The sequence below is a fragment of the Malaclemys terrapin genome, chromosome 1 (assembly GCF_027887155.1).
Source record: "Malaclemys terrapin pileata isolate rMalTer1 chromosome 1, rMalTer1.hap1, whole genome shotgun sequence".
Lineage (NCBI taxonomy): Eukaryota > Metazoa > Chordata > Testudines > Emydidae > Malaclemys > Malaclemys terrapin.
Genome location: NC_071505.1, coordinates 136,464,181 through 136,482,346, shown reverse-complemented (window position 1 = coordinate 136,482,346; position 18,166 = coordinate 136,464,181). Strand labels below are relative to the sequence as shown.

Genomic DNA, 18,166 nt, shown 5'->3' with positions numbered 1-18,166 from the left:
TAGGCTTGCTGGGGCTGGGGCTGAAGCCGAACCCCAAGCCCCACTGCCCGGGCCAAAGTCCAAGGACTTCAGCCCTGGGTAGTGGGGCTCGGGCTTCAGCTTCAGCCCTGGGTAGAGTTGGCAACTTTCTACTTCACACAAAACCAAACACCCTGCCCCCTGCCCCATCCCTCCTCTGAGGCCCCACCCCTGCCGTGGCTCTTCTCTGAGGCTCCAGGCTGGGGATAGAGCTGAGGGGTTCGGAGTATGTGAGGCAGCTCCAGGCTGGGGCAGGGGGGTTTCGTGCAGGGGGGTTCGGGCTCCAGCTGGGGGTGCTGGCTCTAATGTGGGGTCGAGGATGAGAGATTTGGGGTGCAGGAGGGGGCTGGGGCAGGGGGTTGGGGTGCAGGAGGGTGAGGGCTCTGACAGGGGATATGGGCTTTGGTGTAAGGCCATGAATGAGGGGTTTGGGGTGCAGGAGGGGGCTCCGGGCTGGGATTGAGGAGTTCAGAGGGTAGGATGGGGATCAGGGCTAGGGCAGGGGGTTGGAGTGTGGGGGTCAGGAGCTCTGGCTGGAGGTGTGGGTTCTGGGTTGGGGATGGGGATGAGGGTTTTGGGGTGCAGGAGAGGGCTCCGGGCTGGGATCGAGAAGTTTGGAGGGGAATCAGGGCTTGGGCAGGGGGTTGGGGCACGGGATACAGGCTCTGGTGGCACTTACCTCAGGTAGTTCCCAAAAGCGGTGGCATGTCCCTCCTCCAGCTCCTATGTGGAGGTGCGGCCAGGCAGCTCTGGCCAGTCCACAGGCACCATCCTGCAGCTCCCATTAACCATGGTTCATGGCCAATGGGAGCTGCAGAACCGGCGCTTGTGGCAGGAACAGTGTGTGGAGCCCCCTGGCTGCTCCTACACATAGGAGCCGGAGGGGGGACATGCCGCTGCTTCCGGGAGCCGCATGTAGCCATGGCAGGCAGGGAGCCTGCCTTAGCCCTACTGCACCACCGACCAGACTTTTAATGGCCCTATCAGCAGTGCTGACCAGAGCCTCTAGGGTCCCTTTTCGACTGGGCATTCCAGTTAAAAACCAGACACCTGGCAATCCTAGCCTTGGGCTTCGGCTTTGGCCTCCCCGCCTGGAGGCAGGGCCCAGGCGGGCTCAGGCTTCGGTCCCCCCTACTGGAGTCATGTAGTAATTTTGTTGTCAGAAGGGGATCCCCCTGGTCTAGTTTCAACTTCTAGCCATTGGATCTTGTTAAGAACCCATTATCAAATGTACAAACTTATATTGGGTTCAAGTCACCCCTTAACCTTCTCTTTGTTAGACTCAAGGAGTTCAATCTATTATCTTATCACTAAGTGGCTCTTCTCTGAATCCTCTCCAGTTTATCAGCACCCTGCTTGCATTATAGACACCAGAAGAGGGCACATTATACCAGCAGTGGTTGCACCAGTACCACATGCATTCCTGGACTCCCCCCACAGCTCTGGCAACACCTTTCATCCTTCCCTGCAGCCCCCTCTGGACCTCTCTTAAGACCATTATTTCACAGAGCCTTCTTGAGCCCCGATTTCTCAGACATTATGAACTGACAGCTGGGGCATGAAAAATTTCCTTTGAGCATAAAGGGAGGGACAGTATGAAGGGGACTGTGCAGGGGATATTAACTCACTGTCCTGTTCATTGGCAGGACCCTCTGAGTCCGTGGTCCAAGGACTTTTAAAGTACTATACTAACTCTTCACATGTTTTCACTTCCCACTCCTGGACCCACAGTGGGGTGAAGGCTGGGTTATCACCCACAGCCAATTGCATAACCTCACCATATGTTTGTCTTTTCCAACTGTTTGTACTGGAAGTGACTAGAGCTGGGCCTGTGTGGGTTTAGGATTACAGCTGAGTGATATTTTTTGTACAAAAGTCTCTTTTTTTGGCAGCAAAAATGCAGCTTGGGCAGCAGCAAAACATTTTGCAAATTATTTTAGTTTTTTGGGGGGAGAAACCTTAAACCAAATTCCAGAAAAAGAAAATGTTTTGTTTTGAAATTTTCCAATAAAATGTTATAGGGGGTTGGTTTTCTTTTTTTTTTTTTTGTCTTTTCAAAATTTCCTTTAATTTATTTTTAAAATACTCAAAAACATAAAAAAAAGACTCAACATAAAAATGAAATGTTTTCTTTCAGGTGAATGAAATTTTTCTTTTGAGCCAAAACAATTTTTTTCAACCTTTCGCTTCAGGAAATCTTTAGAAAACTTCTGGTTGTCAGGAACTGAAAAATTACTCATTCTCCCAGGTCTACTGGGGAGCTGAATAAGATCCATCCTTCCCCTGACTAAGGTTTCCCCTGTATTTCAGATCTCTGTTTCATGGAAGCAGGGCAGGGGCTGCCCACACTCCCTGAATGATCTTAATTCCCTAATGGGGTAAGGGATTAATCTTCAGAATGTCTACTTCTGTTTTCCCATCTGCTCGCCAAAGGACTTCTTCCTTTGCCTTTCTATAGAACTTCCCATCAGAAGATCCTAAACCACTTGACAATCATTAGTCAGTTGAGCCCAACACGCCCCTGCCAGGTGGGTCAGGATCATTACCTCCATTTTACTGATGGGTAAACTGAGGCACAGAGAGGGGCGTGAACGTGCCCAAGGTCACACAGTGAATCGGTGGCAGGGCTGAGAAATGAACCCACTTCTCCCAACTTTCTCTCACAAGATTTTCCCTCCTCTGTTTAGATCCCCAGTGTGCCAATCTTACTGTGCTCCAAAGAGACCATTCACGACTAGCACCAGCTTCCTGCTCCCTCGAACAACTGAGGGCACTGATATGCCCAGAGCTAGCTCTGTGCACATGAGCAAGTGTGCTCTATGCACTCCTAACAAGGGCAATGGCACAAACACACCACTACAGGGGCAGCTCCACTCCTGCAGCCAGCAAAGGGCACTTTTATACCCATGGCCAGCTCTGACACTCACCATGCAGCAGGGGGCAATGGTACACAAAATGGTCTCACTGGCATCCCCTGTGATCTGTACCGGAGGGATATTATTGGAAGTAGCTGGCTATCATACCAGAGGAATACAGCATAGGAACAGGAAAGGTTTCTCTGGAAATGCTGGTCAGGATTTGGGAGTTTGTTCCAATCCCCACAGAATGCTGCACTGGCCCTGTAATGAGCTAAAGGGCTTCTCCAACCACCGCAGAGTGCTGCTGGAGTGATACAAACAGGTTTGGGGGTGAATGGTTCAGACACAGGAGAGCAGAGGCGTAGCGAGCGTCCTCCGTACCCTCTGACTGGAGGGGGACCCGCAAGGAAGGGGGCCCCTAAAAGTGGCAAAAAAAATGCCGCATTCCAGTTTCTACATTGTAAGGGATCCTGCCCGGACATATGTTCGGAGGGGGGCCACGTTCTTTGTTGCTACGGCCCTGCAGGAGAGTGTCTCACATGAACACCTCCAATGAATATCTTCCCCCAGTTTGTCAGGGTCTGGCCAGGGACAGTCTCTCTGCCATGAGTCAGAGCTGTTGGCTCTGGCTCCTCCTCACGTACCTCTCTCCATTTCCCAGATGGTCCTGGCCCCCTGCCCTTATCTCGCCCCTCCCGGGGGCTGTTTGCAGAGAGAGGTATAAAGGGGCAGACGCAGCGGACAGCCAGGGTGCAGGGAGCCAGCGGACAAGTCTGTGTGTCTGCCTCACTCACCACCCTCACTCTGCACCATGGGGAAGGACAGGCTGCCCGGTGGCCCGAGCATCTTCCTTCTGCTCCTCTTCCTCCTCCCTGGAGACACCTCGCCCACCACCGAACCGTAAGCTGCACATGCACGGGCTCATGCTGTGTTCTCTTTTCTTTCCTTCATCCCCCTCACAGCTCTGCCAATGCCCCTCAGTCCTGCCCTGCAGCCTCACCTGCTATTCCACTCTGGGGCTCCCCACACAGCTCTCTCTAGCTGTATCCCTACCTAGACATATTCAGGAGTTTGGCTCTCCCTGTGGTTTCATGGGCAATATGCCATCTGCCTTGTGGTACCTTTCGTGGATGGGCCCCAGTTTCCTTGCCTGGGAGGGAGAGCTCAGAAAAGTGTTTCTCTTTTCTCCTCTTCTTTAAAGCCAGTTTGCTTCCCTTGGCAGCCACAGACTGTGCTTGTTCCCAAAGAGAGTCTGTGACCTAGATTCCTGACTGTCAGCACAGACCCTGGCAGTGACACACTCTGCTGGAATATCCACCTGGGGCACTGCAAACTCGCCACTTGGCTGCAACCTCGCCTCCATTGAGGGGCCTGAAGAGGGCGCGTGGCCAAGCTCAGCCAGGAGCTGGATGGACTCAGGGTATCCCTTTGGCAGTGTCGACTGGCAGAGAGTTCCCCTGGAGCCCAGCATAGATTAGAGCATTTACCCTCCAATGCGCACTCCCTTCTCCTGGTGTAGCACCCTCCTCGCTGGTGTACATGAGCAGGTGCAATTTACACTGCCCTGATTCAGTGGGGGAGGGATCTAGTCCCATAACTCCAATGTCAGATCTCTTAACCCAACGAATGCCTTGTTTGAATTGTTTGTTTGTGTCGCAGCAGTGCCTATGCACCCCAGTTATGGATCAGGGCCCGCACTGTGCTAGGCTTTATACAAATACAGAACAGGGAGACAATCTATAGCTGGCTGGAAACCGGAATTGCCATGCCACCGGAAAGCCTGACATTTTAAAATTTGTTTTAATTCCAAATTGGAATGTGCAGTTTAAATGTTGAGAGGAAGGAAACTGCAGAAAATTTTGATTCAGAAACATGGAAATGTTTCATTTTGATAATGTCACAACATTTTGTTACAATAATATTGAATAATTATAATGTAAATGTATAGAAATATTATACTACAACATAATATTAAAGGGAAAATGAAACATTTTGATGTTATTGAAACGAGAAAGTTGAAACCATTTGTTTTATCATTTTGCAATTGGGCCCTTGGTCAAACTCGACATGTTCCCACAAACGGGTTCCATTTTGACTAAACTACACTGTCCGACAGAAAACAGTTTCATCAGATTTTTTTCACCCAGCTGTATTCCATTCTGAGCATGTAGCTTGTGTCTGGTCAGACATGTTGTCTACATCCTGCACCTTTAAATGGAGAGAAGACCTCCTCTGTGCTGAAGAAGCACTTGCAGTTTTGTTTTCAGTTGCATCCTGCTGCACAGGAGAGGCCCCACTCTTCTCCCCATCTGTCTTACCGAGACCTGCCTTGTGTGCAGTTTTATTCTCTCGGTCTAAACTAAAGTTCATGCAGGCTGAGAGGGCAAGGGAAGAACAGAATGTGATGCCAGTCACAAGTTTTATTCTGCTCCATGAGGCATTTTATGCTGTTTAATGAAGTAATCGGCATATTAGTGACTATTTTGCATATATGCTTAGTTTACAGTTGACATATTCTGCCCCAAGCTGGTTGGGAGGAGAGGAAGAGGGAAGGGGTGGTGTTCACCGGGAAGCTGAACAAAACCTGGCAGCTTTGGCTGGGGTAGGAGGTGCCCAGGAGGGTCAGATGCGGAGCTGCTGGGGTTATTGTTACTGAGTGGTAAGGCTGGAACTCCTGGGATGCTTTGAGCTGTTTGGGTCACAGCAGCTGGGGGTTTGTACCGGGGGGAGGCTGGGGCCAGTATCAGGTCTCTCACATTCTGTCATCACCTCCAGGCTGCTTGCTGTGATCCAGCAGGGAGAGAGGAGGCACCTGGCTGTCGGCTCAGCAAATGCCACAGCTGCCTCTAGCAGCCAAGGGGCAACTGCAGGAAACTGCCTGCTGCCTGCTTACGGTTCAGCTATTCACTGAGGCTCTCATACTGTGCTAATCACTGTAGTACCAGCGAGCCTGCAACTAGAGTGTTAAGCAACACGACTGTCACGTGTTGTTCCTTCTGTCATCCTCACCCCCGAGGGAGAAGTGTGTGCAGCGCAGTGCTTCATTTGTAATGAAAGAGATGCTGGGGCTCAAGCAATTAGGTGCCAGGGCTCAAGCAATTTTTTTACAAGCCCAGAGGTGCCAGGGCAATGAACTGCCAAGCCTAGAGGTGCCGGGGCTCAGCCCTGGTAAGCCCTGGCACAAATTAAGCACTGGAGCAGTGTCAGGTTTTGGTAGTGTGCGGCCTTTTCTGTTCTGATGTGTGAGAATCCAGCTGAGCCGCAGGGACATGTGACAGGGCTGCGAATGGGTGAGTGTCACACATGAGGCAGGACACTTGGCAGCGCTAAACATAGGCCCTGGCTTTCCATGGCCTCGCTCTTCGTATCACCATTTACAGCAGGGCAGAGTGGGTGTCAAATGCTACCAGAGCAGAACCGCGCGCTTCAGGCTCCCTTTGCACTCACTCTGCACCAGGTGCCAGGCGGGGGAGAATCAGCCCCCAGCCTTTATTGGCTGAGATTGAAGGTAAAGAGAAAATCACTCAGGGCTTGATCCAAAGCCCACTGAGGGGAATGGAAAGAGTCCTATTGACTTCCATGGGCTTTGGCTCAGGCCTAACAAAGGGCGAAGTGGAATTTAATCAGAGCCAGGTTAAGGCTACTCCTACCTAACTCTGTCATTTTGAAATCTTGGCTAAGCAAGATGAACAGCCCCCCGGCAGAAAGCTGGGTGTCCCAGGGAGCTTCACACTGAGGCACGTCCAGCCTCCCAGCAGTGACGCTCTGCCAGCGTCTCTGCTCTGAGTCAACAGGCTGCAGCCACGGCCGGTGAGATCTCCTTCTGTAGCCCAAATCACTCTGTGGTTGTCATTGCCGGCAAGTTGGGCAAAGTCCTCACTAACATTTGAACCTGTAAGCGAGCACTTTTCATCCAAAGATCTCCAGGCACATTAAAGGGGGGGGGGGTGTAAGCAGCATCTTCAGGATCCCAATATCAGAAATGGGGAAACTGAGGCACAAAGCAGTGAAGCCCAGTAGCACACAGCATGTCACTGACACACCCAGGCATAGCAAGGAATTCTCCAGCTAAAGCCCTGTCCACTAGGCCACGCCGCCCCTTTAGCACAATGGCCATTCCCTACAGTCAGATGTCAGCGCACATACAGCCATCCGTACATTTGTATCTCTCCATTACTGAGGGCAGCAGGTGACACACCTAGATCGACAGACAGCTAGAGAGGAGATTAGATTAAAAGCCCTGATCCACACTCCTGTGTAACTGCCTGTCAGTCTCCATGGAGGTACAACAAGCATTTCATCTGAGCTCCCTCCCCCCTGTTTACATAACACAGCAAGGGGCTGTGGGATACACAAACCTCAATTAACAGCCTGGAACTTTTCAAGCCATCCCCACTCCCTGCTGGGAGCCTGAACAAACAGCCCTTGGACAGCAATCGCTGTTAGCACAGAACTAGTTCCTTCGCTCCAGGGGGTGTCCTAGGTTCCTGGCTGACTGAGCAGACTGGCTAGTATGTTACAAAAGCAAAATGAAATTCACCTTCCTGTATGTACAAATTACAGTGCAGATGGATGGTCGGGGATTCGGCTGCCACACTAACCAATGCCCTTTCATCAATACCTTCTCCATTCCCCATCCCCGCCTCTCTGACCTGTGCCCTTCCCCTTCCCAGGCAGTACATGGTGCTAGTGCCCTTTCTGATCCACACCAACGGTCCTGAAAAGGTCTGTATCCAGCTGACCCACCTGAACGAGTCTGTGACGCTGAGCACCACGCTGGAATACGCAGGGGAGAACAGGAGCCTGATCGCAGACGTGGTGTCGGAGAAGGACGTGTTCAAGTGCGTCCCGTTCACAGTGAGTATCTGACCCCCACAGGGTTTATTACCTGAGTCTATAAGATAGTGACAGCCTGGGACTAACCCCTGCAAGGCCTGGCAGTGCTGTGGGTGACTCATTAGGAGTGATCTTCAGTCAGTGCTGAGCTCAGTGCCCGGCACGATGCTGGGAGAGGCTGTGCTACAGGCTGTGGTGTGGCTGGCTTTGTTGGGTGGTTTTCTCTCTGAGTCAGTGCTGACCTTGCGGCTGAGGACTGGTCTCCCATTTCTCAGGGGGCTCCACAAGCCTCTGAGTGAGACCGGAAAGAAAGCCATGGAAGGAGGAGGTTAGAAAACTTCCTCAAGACCATTGACATCTGTCAAGGCTGAATCCCCACTCTGTCACTCCGAGTGCAGAAGGTGGGGGCCCGCGAGGATTCTAAAAATTAATACTGGCCACTCCAGGTTTGTATTAAACTCCAAAGGTTACAGCTTTTCTCTGATACCTTGGTTTGGTAAACGCTGCCACCACCCAAATGCAAAAAAAAAAAAACCCTTGGACCCAGGTAGGCGCACTTGGGAATTCCTCCCTGTGGGGTACCCTCAAGCCCTTTCACCCCCACTCCGGGGAAGCGCTGAGAAAGAAAACAAAGGAAATTAGCTGTTGCCCCCAGCTAATCAAACAGCATATGCACAAACATCTCAGGGCACCAAAAATCCAATCCTGTTCTTAAAAAAGGAAAATTTTATGAAAAACAAAAAGAAAATATATCTGGAACTTAGGCTTTTGCTAGATTTTAAAAGAGCAATTCCAAAAAGTAAGCACCCAAAATAGCTTCTTGGGGGTTCAGCTTAAAGGTTACAAGCAAACAAAAGCATCTGGGGTTAGCACAGAGGAGATCCACAAGCCAAAATAAAGAAATAATCTGATCATGTCTACCTAAACATTCCCTATCCCAATGAGTCCTGCTAGGTATGGAAAATAATTTTTCATACCTGGTTCAAACCTTACACAGCATTTCTGCTTATAGCATTGCTGCTCCGTGTTCCTGCAGACCAAAGAGAGCAACCACAACCAAAGGGAAAGTTTCTTTTTCCCATTTTAAAAAGTTCTAGCCTTCCCATTGGCTCTTTTGGTCAGTTGCCCACTTTTTTTCTTTTACCTGTGGGCTTGTTAACCTTTTACAGGTAAAGCAAGCAGAGAACACACTAAGAGGGATTTTACAGCTAACTGGTGGGTTGGGTGTCCATCAAAGGAGCTATCCTCCCTTTGGGCATAAGCTTTCGTGAGGAAAAACCTCACTTCTTCGGATGCATAGAGTGAAAGTTACAGATGCAGGCATTATATACTGACACATGGAGAGCAGGGAGTTACTTCACAAGTGGAGAACCATCCCTGCTCTCCATGTGTCAGTATATAATGCCTGCATCTGTAACTTTCACTCTATGCATCCGAAGAAGTGAGGTTTTTACTCACGAAAGCTTATGCCCAAATAAATCTGTTAGTCTTTAAGGTGCCACCAGACTCCTTGTTGTTTTTGTAGATACAGACTAACACGGCTACCCCCTGATACTTGACATCCTCCCTTTATTTATCACAACGTCCATGAGCTCATCTTGTGCTTCTCCCAGGGGCCAGTTCAGGGTTTCTCCCTGCAGCTCTCAAGGCTGGCTGGGGGGACAGTAGAAGAAAATGGACCCAGCCCAGAAGTAATTAATCAAATGTAGCTTCCCATTTTCCTTCATCTCTGGGATCCACAGCTGGGGGGACATGATCACAGTCCATCAACCCCTTTGAGGAAGGAGCATAACGAGGGAAGGGAAATGACCCCCAGTCTTGGCAAGAGGCAGCACAGGGGGAGATGGGCAGAAGGAAAAGCTGAGACTAAGATGCTGGGGGAAGTTTTAAGATATGAGCTACTGGGGTGGAGGAGTCAGAGACTCCTGGTAGGGAGGGCATGGCCGGGGGTGGCAGGCAGAGTCTCCTTTGGAGGAGGTGGTGGAGGCCCCATCACTGCAAAGATTCTGGCAGTATAGAGGAGACATTAATGGGGATGGAGGAGAAGAGTCCTGCAAAACCAGAGTGAGGTCAGACTGGCAGAGCCCCAGACCCCACAATCCCTGATTCTGGTAGGTACGTGGGGACCTTTTTGGCTGGGTTCCATGTACAACTCCAGCCTCCAAGGGCTCAGTGCAGAGGGGAGCGTCTCTAAGGCAGCGGCTCTTTTGCTGTTCTCCAGGTTCCAAAGTCCAGCAGCTCATCAGCAGCGTTTCTCACGGTGCTGGTGAAGGGGCCGACGCTGGAGTTCAGGAGCCGGAAATCGGTGCTGGTCAAGAACTCAGAGAGCCTGGTCTTTGTCCAGACAGACAAACCCGTCTACAAACCCGGACAAACAGGTACAGGGAATCAGGTGGGGAATTAGATACAGAGCAGGAAATCCTCCCTGCCTCCCCAGAGACCCCACAACTCGTCACCAAGTTAGTTCAGCTGGCAGTAAACCTGCCTTCCCACCTCCTCCCCGCTAGTCACAAAGCTGGGGAGCGTGGTGCATGCATCCAACCCTGCATGTGTCCATGGGTCATTGCATCTGGGCCAGGCATGCACACAGCAGCTGCCTCAATGATGATGGTCCCTGGGTGAGCAGCTGCAGGTGTAACAATGAAAATCTCTTCCTCTCTCAATCATGCCCTCTGCAGTTCTGTTTCGGATCGTCTCTCTGGACGAAGACTTCCGTCCCCTGAATGAGAAGGTAGGTCAGTTCGCTGATTAGTTTCCATGGCTGACTTGGTGAGTGCTGATGATGACCCTTTAAAGTCCTTTGTGATTCCCGGGGAACTTATTTCTATTAACATCTGTCTAGAGTTGTAAAAGTGACTGTGTAAAGCAAGTGATGCCTTCTGACTCCCCACATCTTCTTTATAGGGGTCAAATTCTGCCATGATTTACACCCCATTCAACTTCATTGACAGAGTGTACATAGGACAGAATATGTCCCTTTATGGCAGAATATGAATCATGTTTTATTATAAGGTAAAACTGTCTAATGTCAAAACTTTTTGGCAATTTTATTAAATCACGTTTAATTTAAACATAAGTTTTTTGCAAATACAAAAAGAAAAACATACAACAGTCTACAACAGCAACATCATATAAAACATATACAACCTTAAAAGGTCAATTAGAACCTAATAAAAATGCTCCTCATTGGCCAAATGCTGGAAGGGCAAAAATTGCCAGTGATTTGATTGCTACCAGAGAATGAGAAAAAACTAAAAACATTATCCTTTTGAGATGGTGATAAAAATTCCTTTTATATAAAAGAGGTAAAATCCAGTATGTTCTCAGAAGCTGGAAAAATCTACAGTCCAAAAGATAATGAGGTAGATCTTCCATTGCCCCAGAGTTACACAAGCAAAAATGAAGATGTGAAGGAACTTTTCCATATCTACCTGTCAGGACAGCAATTTCCATGGTTTGGTATCTTAATTGAGTATATCCCTTACATAAATGAGGATTTCATAATTCAGTCAAATACTGTTCAAAAACATGAGACATCTTCAAAGTAGAAAACCAAAAGACAAACTTTGAACCATGAATCACAGCCAGATCTTCTTGTTGGGTAATATTTGTCAATCTTTGTTTAAGTAGTTGATTACACTGATTAAAAGATATCGACAATAAGTAATAGAAAAATCCAGCCTATTTATAATAAATTGGAAGGTCTTATATCATGGCAATATGGAGTGCAGAGGTTGTTCCTCCATCTCCTGAAGGCAAAAATGGGGCAATCTGTAATCTGGAAGAGTACAGATCTTAGACCAAGTATCAGAGGGGTAGCCATGTTAGTCTGGATCTGTAAAAAGCAACAGAGAGTCCTGTGGTACCTTTAAGACTAACAGATGTATTGGAACATAAGCTTTCATGGGTGAATACCCACTTCATCAGACGCATGATGAAGTGGTATTCACCCACGAAAGCTTATGCTCCAATACATCTGTTAGTCTTAAAGGTGCCACGGGACTCTCTGTTGCTTTTTACAGATCTTAGACCAAAATTTAAGAAAAGCAATACAAGCTCTATGACTTATAGTAAAACCATCCACCTCAGCACGTAAAAACAAAGGAGGGGTAGAATTTGGGAGAATCATGTCTCCTCACAAAATTATTTTGAATGATCTCTAAGACTGAAATTTGTCCCCTAAATCAAACTTCAGCCTCATAGATCATCTATGACATTATTTTTGCATTAAAGATTATTAGTACAGGGGCAGCTCTGTTCCCAACATATGGGCAGGTAAAACAGAGCACCCCTTGGCCAGAGCTAAGGGCCTTTTGTTTTAAGTCTTCATGATAAGGAAACCAGTGGCCTAAAATGATGAAACTTTATCCCTAAATAAGTAAAAGCAAAGATTAGTTTGTTCTGCCCAAAAATCATGACTTTGGGCTTATAATTGAGAACTAAGCCTTGAGAGTTATAAGAGAAAAAACAACATATCGGAGGCATCTTGGATGCTGCGATAAAACAACCGTGCCATCAGCATATAACAACACTGGAATGGATCTACTCTTAATTTGCAGGGGAGAGAAATGATCTTCCTTTATAACATCACCGCTTCATTAATATATACATTAAAAAGAAGAGGCACTGGAAAGCAAACCTGCCATACTCCCCTAGAAATAGGGAAAACAGTACGTTCTCCATTGGCTTTAGTTTTTAACCTCACCATATTGCACTTGTGTAGAGCCTCCAAAATATGCAAAAGTCTTAGATCGATTCTCATCCTTCTTAATTTTGCCCAGAGTTTTTCTTGGTTAATAAAATCAAATGCCATCTTTAGATCTATGAAAGCAGTATATAAACTACTACCATTAACCACAGTATATTTATAAATCATATAGGATAAAATAAAATAATTATCCACTGTGGCTCTACCAGACCTAAAGCTGGACTGCTCTTCGTGTAGTAAATTAGCCTCTAAAGCCCATATTTCAAGTTTAGAGAGTAAAAATCTGCATTAAATTTTCCCTGCCACATCTAACAGACCAATCGGTCTATATGAAGCAGAATTCTTTCTGTCCCCTTTTTTAAAAATAGGAACTATAATAGTGAACTTCCCACCAGACGGAATCCATCTGGTATGATTAATGACAGTAAATAATGTAGCCAAGTCTGGGGACCACCAATTAGGATTATCCTGAGAAACTTCATCAGAGAGAAAATCTTCTCCTGGAGGGATTTTTCCATTGTTGGGCTAAAATTAATGAGTGTACTTCACTGTACTGTACTAAAAGCCAGAGTAGTAAATCAAAGAGAGGATTCCTCATTGCATCAACTATGGTAGAATTAGATTAAAAAACTGATTGAGGAGAATCATTAAAGACCTGGCCAAAATGTACTATCCAAGCTTCATGATTAATACGGGGTTCATCATTCAGAGTATATCTACCAGAACCCGTGGCCGCCATCTTCTAAAATGTGGAAGAATTTTTAGCTTTAGCTGCTGCTTCAAAACCCTTCCACAAGGATCTAAGATATTCTTGGTTTTTCTGATATAATAAACCTTTGTATTGTCTTCTGGCAGCTACTAAATTATGAAGTAAATTAGGAGACGGATTGCATCTTACCCTATTAGCTAGACAGACTAGAGCTGTCTTTTCCTTCACACAGTCTGGATCAAGCCAAGTGTACTTATCTTTGAAAGCATTTTTAGAATAGTTAAAAGAAAAATCAATTTGTTCAGAGACAAGTGGTTGCAAGGACTTTCCCAGCAACTCATGTGATTCACAAATTTGAGAGGAATTCAAGGACTTAATAATGATGTCTCTGAGAAATCTAACATCAGAGTCTTCCAATCCCCTAGATAATTTGTCAGGAGTGGCTGAGCTGTAGTCTTTGTAACTACATTTAATTAAGGCATCATCACCCATGGGTAATAAAAATCTCACTAGAAAGAGCACATCATTGTAATTACAGAGAAATCCCTACAATGATGAATTACACTGGGATAATAATATTATCAATAACACTCCCAGCAGTCAATTAACTTTATGTGAAATGTCCCCTCACTTCTTCCATTTACAGGTATCATATTAAACTTATTCAATAATACCTTCTGTTTTTGTCCAGAGATGTTAACCATCTGATCTCCAGAGTTTTAGGGGGGAGGTTTAAAAATCTTCTCAGTGTTTTCTTCCCCTCATACTTGGGAAGGAGATTAATCTTGCCCCTGGAGCAGAAAGTGAAAATTGTCCTGTTAAGATCTTGTTGCCAGAGGTGAATAAACTGGAAAGAGTGCAGAGGAGAGCAACAAAATTTGTAAGAGTTTTCAAAAACCTGATCTATGAGGAAAGGTTGAAAGAATTGGGCAATGTTTAGTCTCGAGAAGAAAAGGCTGAGGGAGGACTACATGATAAATTGCCCACAGTTGGTGGAGCTAAGAACCTCCCTCTATCTTCTGTTACATCTTAAAAATCATAATCCTCTGTTTGTGGCATCCGTATGGGCCCTCTGAATATAGGAAACAGGATTTCAGGGCAGAGGGAATGAATCTGCAGAGGCAGATCATTATTCTGAACGTAAAGGAACAGGCTAGTGTAACACTTCATCTGATCACAAGGAAACGTAAAACACTACCAGAGAAGTTAGTGCTTTGAACAGAAATGCAAAGAATAACTATCAAAAAAGAAGCCGTTGGTTTCCACGTGCTGAGTAATAACTGGCTTCTTCAGAGCTTAATTTGTAATGAAAGAGATGTGTTATGAATTTGTAATGAAAGAGGCTCAAGCAATTAGGTGCTAGGGCTAATCAATTTTTTTACTTCATAGCTGACACAGCAAGTCCAGAGGTGCCAGGGCTATGAACTGCCAAGCCCAGAGGTGCCGGGGCTCAGCCCTGGTACAAATTAAGCACTGGCCTCTCCATTTGATAAGACTGGAAATCAGAGACTTTCAGTGGTGGCTTTAGGAATATCCTAAAGGCCTGATTCCCTAGTGCCGTGCACCTTGCAGCATCATTAACACCAGAGCAAAGTGGGCATAAAACGTTGCCAAATGAGGCTGGTTCTGTGTGCCCCACTTTGCACTGGTGTGAGTGACAGCACCACGGTGGGCCAGCAGTGAGCCTGAGGAGATCACTTCTGTCTTGTGGGAAGGCATGTGACTGGGCCTCAAGACCCCTATACCTAGCTCTGTCACACCTTCCTGCACATCGTACCCTGTGATCTAGCTGACCCCCCCTCCACCACCTCACTGCGAGTTTGCAGGAGCAGGGGTCCCTGAGGAGACGTCCCAGCAGCAGGCCCCGCCTGATGCTGCAGAGCAGGACACAGAGAATTGAGTTGCCACCTGAAAGCCCTGGAAACCAGCAACTTTCCAAATGGCTACACGCTCAGGGGCACATTTCCAAAGTGCCTCAGTGACTTAGAAACCCAAGTCCCATTTTCGGAAGTGACTTGGGCACTTTGGGCCAGATTGCCAAAGGGATTTAGATGCCTAAAGCCGCAGGTAGGTGCCTAGTGGGATTTTAAAAAGCACATAGGCAGGTTAGGAGCATAACTCCCATTGGCTGCAGTGGGGAACTAGGTACCGCAGCTCTTGGAAACTACACTCGGTGCCTGTCTGCATTGTTGGGCACCTAAACACCTTTACAAATCTGCCCCAAGTCTCACTGAAAGTCAGTGGCTCTTTGGCTCCAGAGCCACAGAACCTCAGAGGTATATAGGTGCCTGACTCCCATTGAAATCAACTGCCTAAAGTGTCTAAATCATTTTTGAAAAAGGCTTCTAAGTCACTTAGGTGATTTTGAATTTTTTACCCTGAATCCTCTACATGCAAAACGAAGTGTTTAATTTCACAGCTGTGTTAAACTGACCAGTTCAGGCTCTAAAACATTAGAAGGCCCCGCTGGAGTTTGTCATTGAGTAACAGAGAGCAAGGGGCAGAGGGAAATGCAGAGAAGAGATGCAGAAGTCCCCTGAACAGGGTAAATGAGCTCAGTGCACGTATGACCTGTATTTCTAACTCTGCTTCTCCCTGTTTTCCCCACAGTTTGCACTGGTCTTCATCAAGGTAAGTGGCCCATTGATTTTTACTCTCACAGCCGCTAGCTGAAAGCTGGGGCTGCTGTGGGGATGGGGAGACTCCCGTGCTCCACAGCAGAGGGGGGCTGTAGTGTGGTGTTCGTTGTGAATGGGTAGTACAGCCACTAGGGTGAGCAAGGAAGTAAGGGTGAGTCTGTGTGAACAGGAAATAGAGTCCTTCATTCACCCCACCCACCCTGGGGGCTGGGTCTCTGGCATCTCAGCATTGGATCACCCTAGAGATTTCAGTCCTCAGCTGCAGCGCAACATTGGAACATGACCTGCAAAGGGAAAAATGAGCCCGTGATCTTTTCTGTTTCTTTAGGTTGTTTAAAGGAGCCTGAAAAGGGTCTTTTGTGAAAGTGAGCCCTGGTCTGCACACAAATTTCATTCCAGTTTAACTTTGTCAGTCAGGGGTGGGATTTTATACCAAAGTAGTTATACTAGTGCAGGCCCTAGCGTGGGCCTGGTTATACCAGCATAGAGGTGCCTTATACTGGCACAGCTCATTCCCCTTCCCGTACAGGGATAAGCTAGACTGGTCAAAGATATACTGGCTGCCTGAAGAGAAGTAGCAGCCCAAGCAACAACATATTTAAGCCCAGATGAGCATTTCCATAGCCCATTGCCTTCCACATACCTGCATGGGGAGGGTTTTCTCAGCCCCAGAGGTAACTTGAGTATTTCAATCCTCAGCCAGAGCAGTTGCCAATTCTCAAACTGCAAATAGAACATTCAAGCTCCCAGGCACAGAGAAACTCACCGCATCCTGCGCCTGTGCATTGGTCTCTTAGCCTTGCTCTCTCCCATCCTCCTTCCCACTCCATGCGGCCGTGGGCATGTTGATCAGTAGGCAGACAATGGAGTAGATTCAGTGCTGGTATCTGGCTGTTTAATCACATGCTGATTGCACAGGACTTGACTGGTTAATCCTTACAGACTACTGGGAAAGTACAGAGCTGGCCGCCAGGTGCCCTTACTTCTGCTATAGAAAAGGGCTATGATCGTGTATATCCTGAATCTCTGCCGAACATTGGACTGCAACTGCCCTGCTCTGCAGCCTCGTGCCGTGTAGACACCCTGCCTGTAAATGACCTTGTGCTCTCCTCACCTCTAGGACCCACAGAAGAACCGCGTGTACCAGTGGCGAGAGGTGGAGTTAAATGGGGGCCTCACCCAGCTCTCCTTCCCCCTCACCTCCGAGCCCATCCAAGGCACCTACAACGTGGTGGTGCAGAAGGAGTCGGGGACCAATCTCGAACACTCCTTTACTGTGGAGGAATATGGTAAGGAAGGGTCCCACTCGTGCTGGGGTGGGGGTGTTGGAAGCAGGAGCAACCGTCTGGGATTCATCCATTCCAGGCACAAAAATCCAGTTCAGGATTGTCTGGGGTGTAGATGAGTGAAGAGAGATCTGAGGAATGGGCCAGGAAAACACTGGAGGCTTTAAGGGATCAGGATCTGAGCCCACATCCAGTGGTGTGTAGGTTTCTCCTCAGCACTTGAACTGCCAGGGTCACTGTTCACTGTAAGCTCGGGAGTATCTGGATCTGAATACAAAGGCCTATTCCTCGGGCCTACTGGATTTGGGCTGTGATTCCAGCCTCAGTACAATGCAGCTTTATTTTTGTGTAGGGTCTTTCCTACCAGTTGTGTGCAGTATATGGTACGGATGCAGAACAAACTATGTGCATGCTGCATTACAGTGGCACAGTTTTCTCCCCCTGTGCTCTGCCAATGAAACTGGCTTAACTCACCTCTCCTGTCTACCCTTCTCCCACTCGGGTCTTCACATCTTTGTCCTTGCAGCCCCTGACACCCAGAACGTCTTCAAATGTTCAAAATAAATAAATAAAGACACTGGCTGGAGACCAAGCCTGGAAAATATCAGCCCCAAAGGACAATCTTTCGGAAGGTTTATGAGGAAAGGAAAATGAGGCCAGCAGGAGTGGTAGATTCTCAAAGAACTTTAATTATAGTGGTTGCCACTAATCACTCAAGGAGAGAGAAATTACAGCTCTGTCTAGTCTAGGGAAATGTACCACTCCAGCCCCCACCCCGACCACTTGTGAATCGTCCCACAGAGATGCTCCAGCCACTTACAAGCATTCCAAGAGCTTGTTCTCAGCAAGCCTAAGAACCAGCTCATTCTGAACGGGTCAGTAACTGTGGCTCCACTACTCCTCTCCCTGCTGTCCGACAGGGCATTATGAAACTTCCCAGAATCCACTGCTTCTGGGGTCTGTGCTGGGAACTGCGGGATAGGTACCACATGGTGTCGCAACTGAGGGGCTTTAAAGCAGTGCTCTTGTAGGGCAAACCCGCAGAGCTCCAAACACCAGTCAGCATGGCAGTGCGGGCACAGTGACCAGCCTGTGCTCCAACTGGGCCGATC

The 18,166-nt window shown here is 47.7% G+C and overlaps 1 protein-coding gene across 2 annotated transcripts in view; it reads left to right on the top strand.

Moving 5' to 3' along the window:
* Positions 1-3,613: 3,613 nt before the first annotated feature.
* Positions 3,614-18,166, top strand: part of LOC128843505 (alpha-2-macroglobulin-like) — a 58,739-nt gene continuing 44,186 nt past the window's right edge. Inside the window, exons 1-6 of one of the 2 annotated variants that reach the window (XM_054040376.1) lie at positions 3,614-3,776; positions 7,550-7,733; positions 9,934-10,090; positions 10,391-10,443; positions 15,740-15,760; positions 16,889-17,057. In XM_054040376.1, the coding sequence (XP_053896351.1) occupies positions 3,688-3,776; positions 7,550-7,733; positions 9,934-10,090; positions 10,391-10,443; positions 15,740-15,760; positions 16,889-17,057 (673 nt within the window). In that variant the 5' untranslated portion in view covers positions 3,614-3,687. The remainder of the gene's footprint in view (positions 3,777-7,549; positions 7,734-9,933; positions 10,091-10,390; positions 10,444-15,739; positions 15,761-16,888; positions 17,058-18,166) is intronic. The other variant, XM_054040382.1, reaches the window with a different exon arrangement.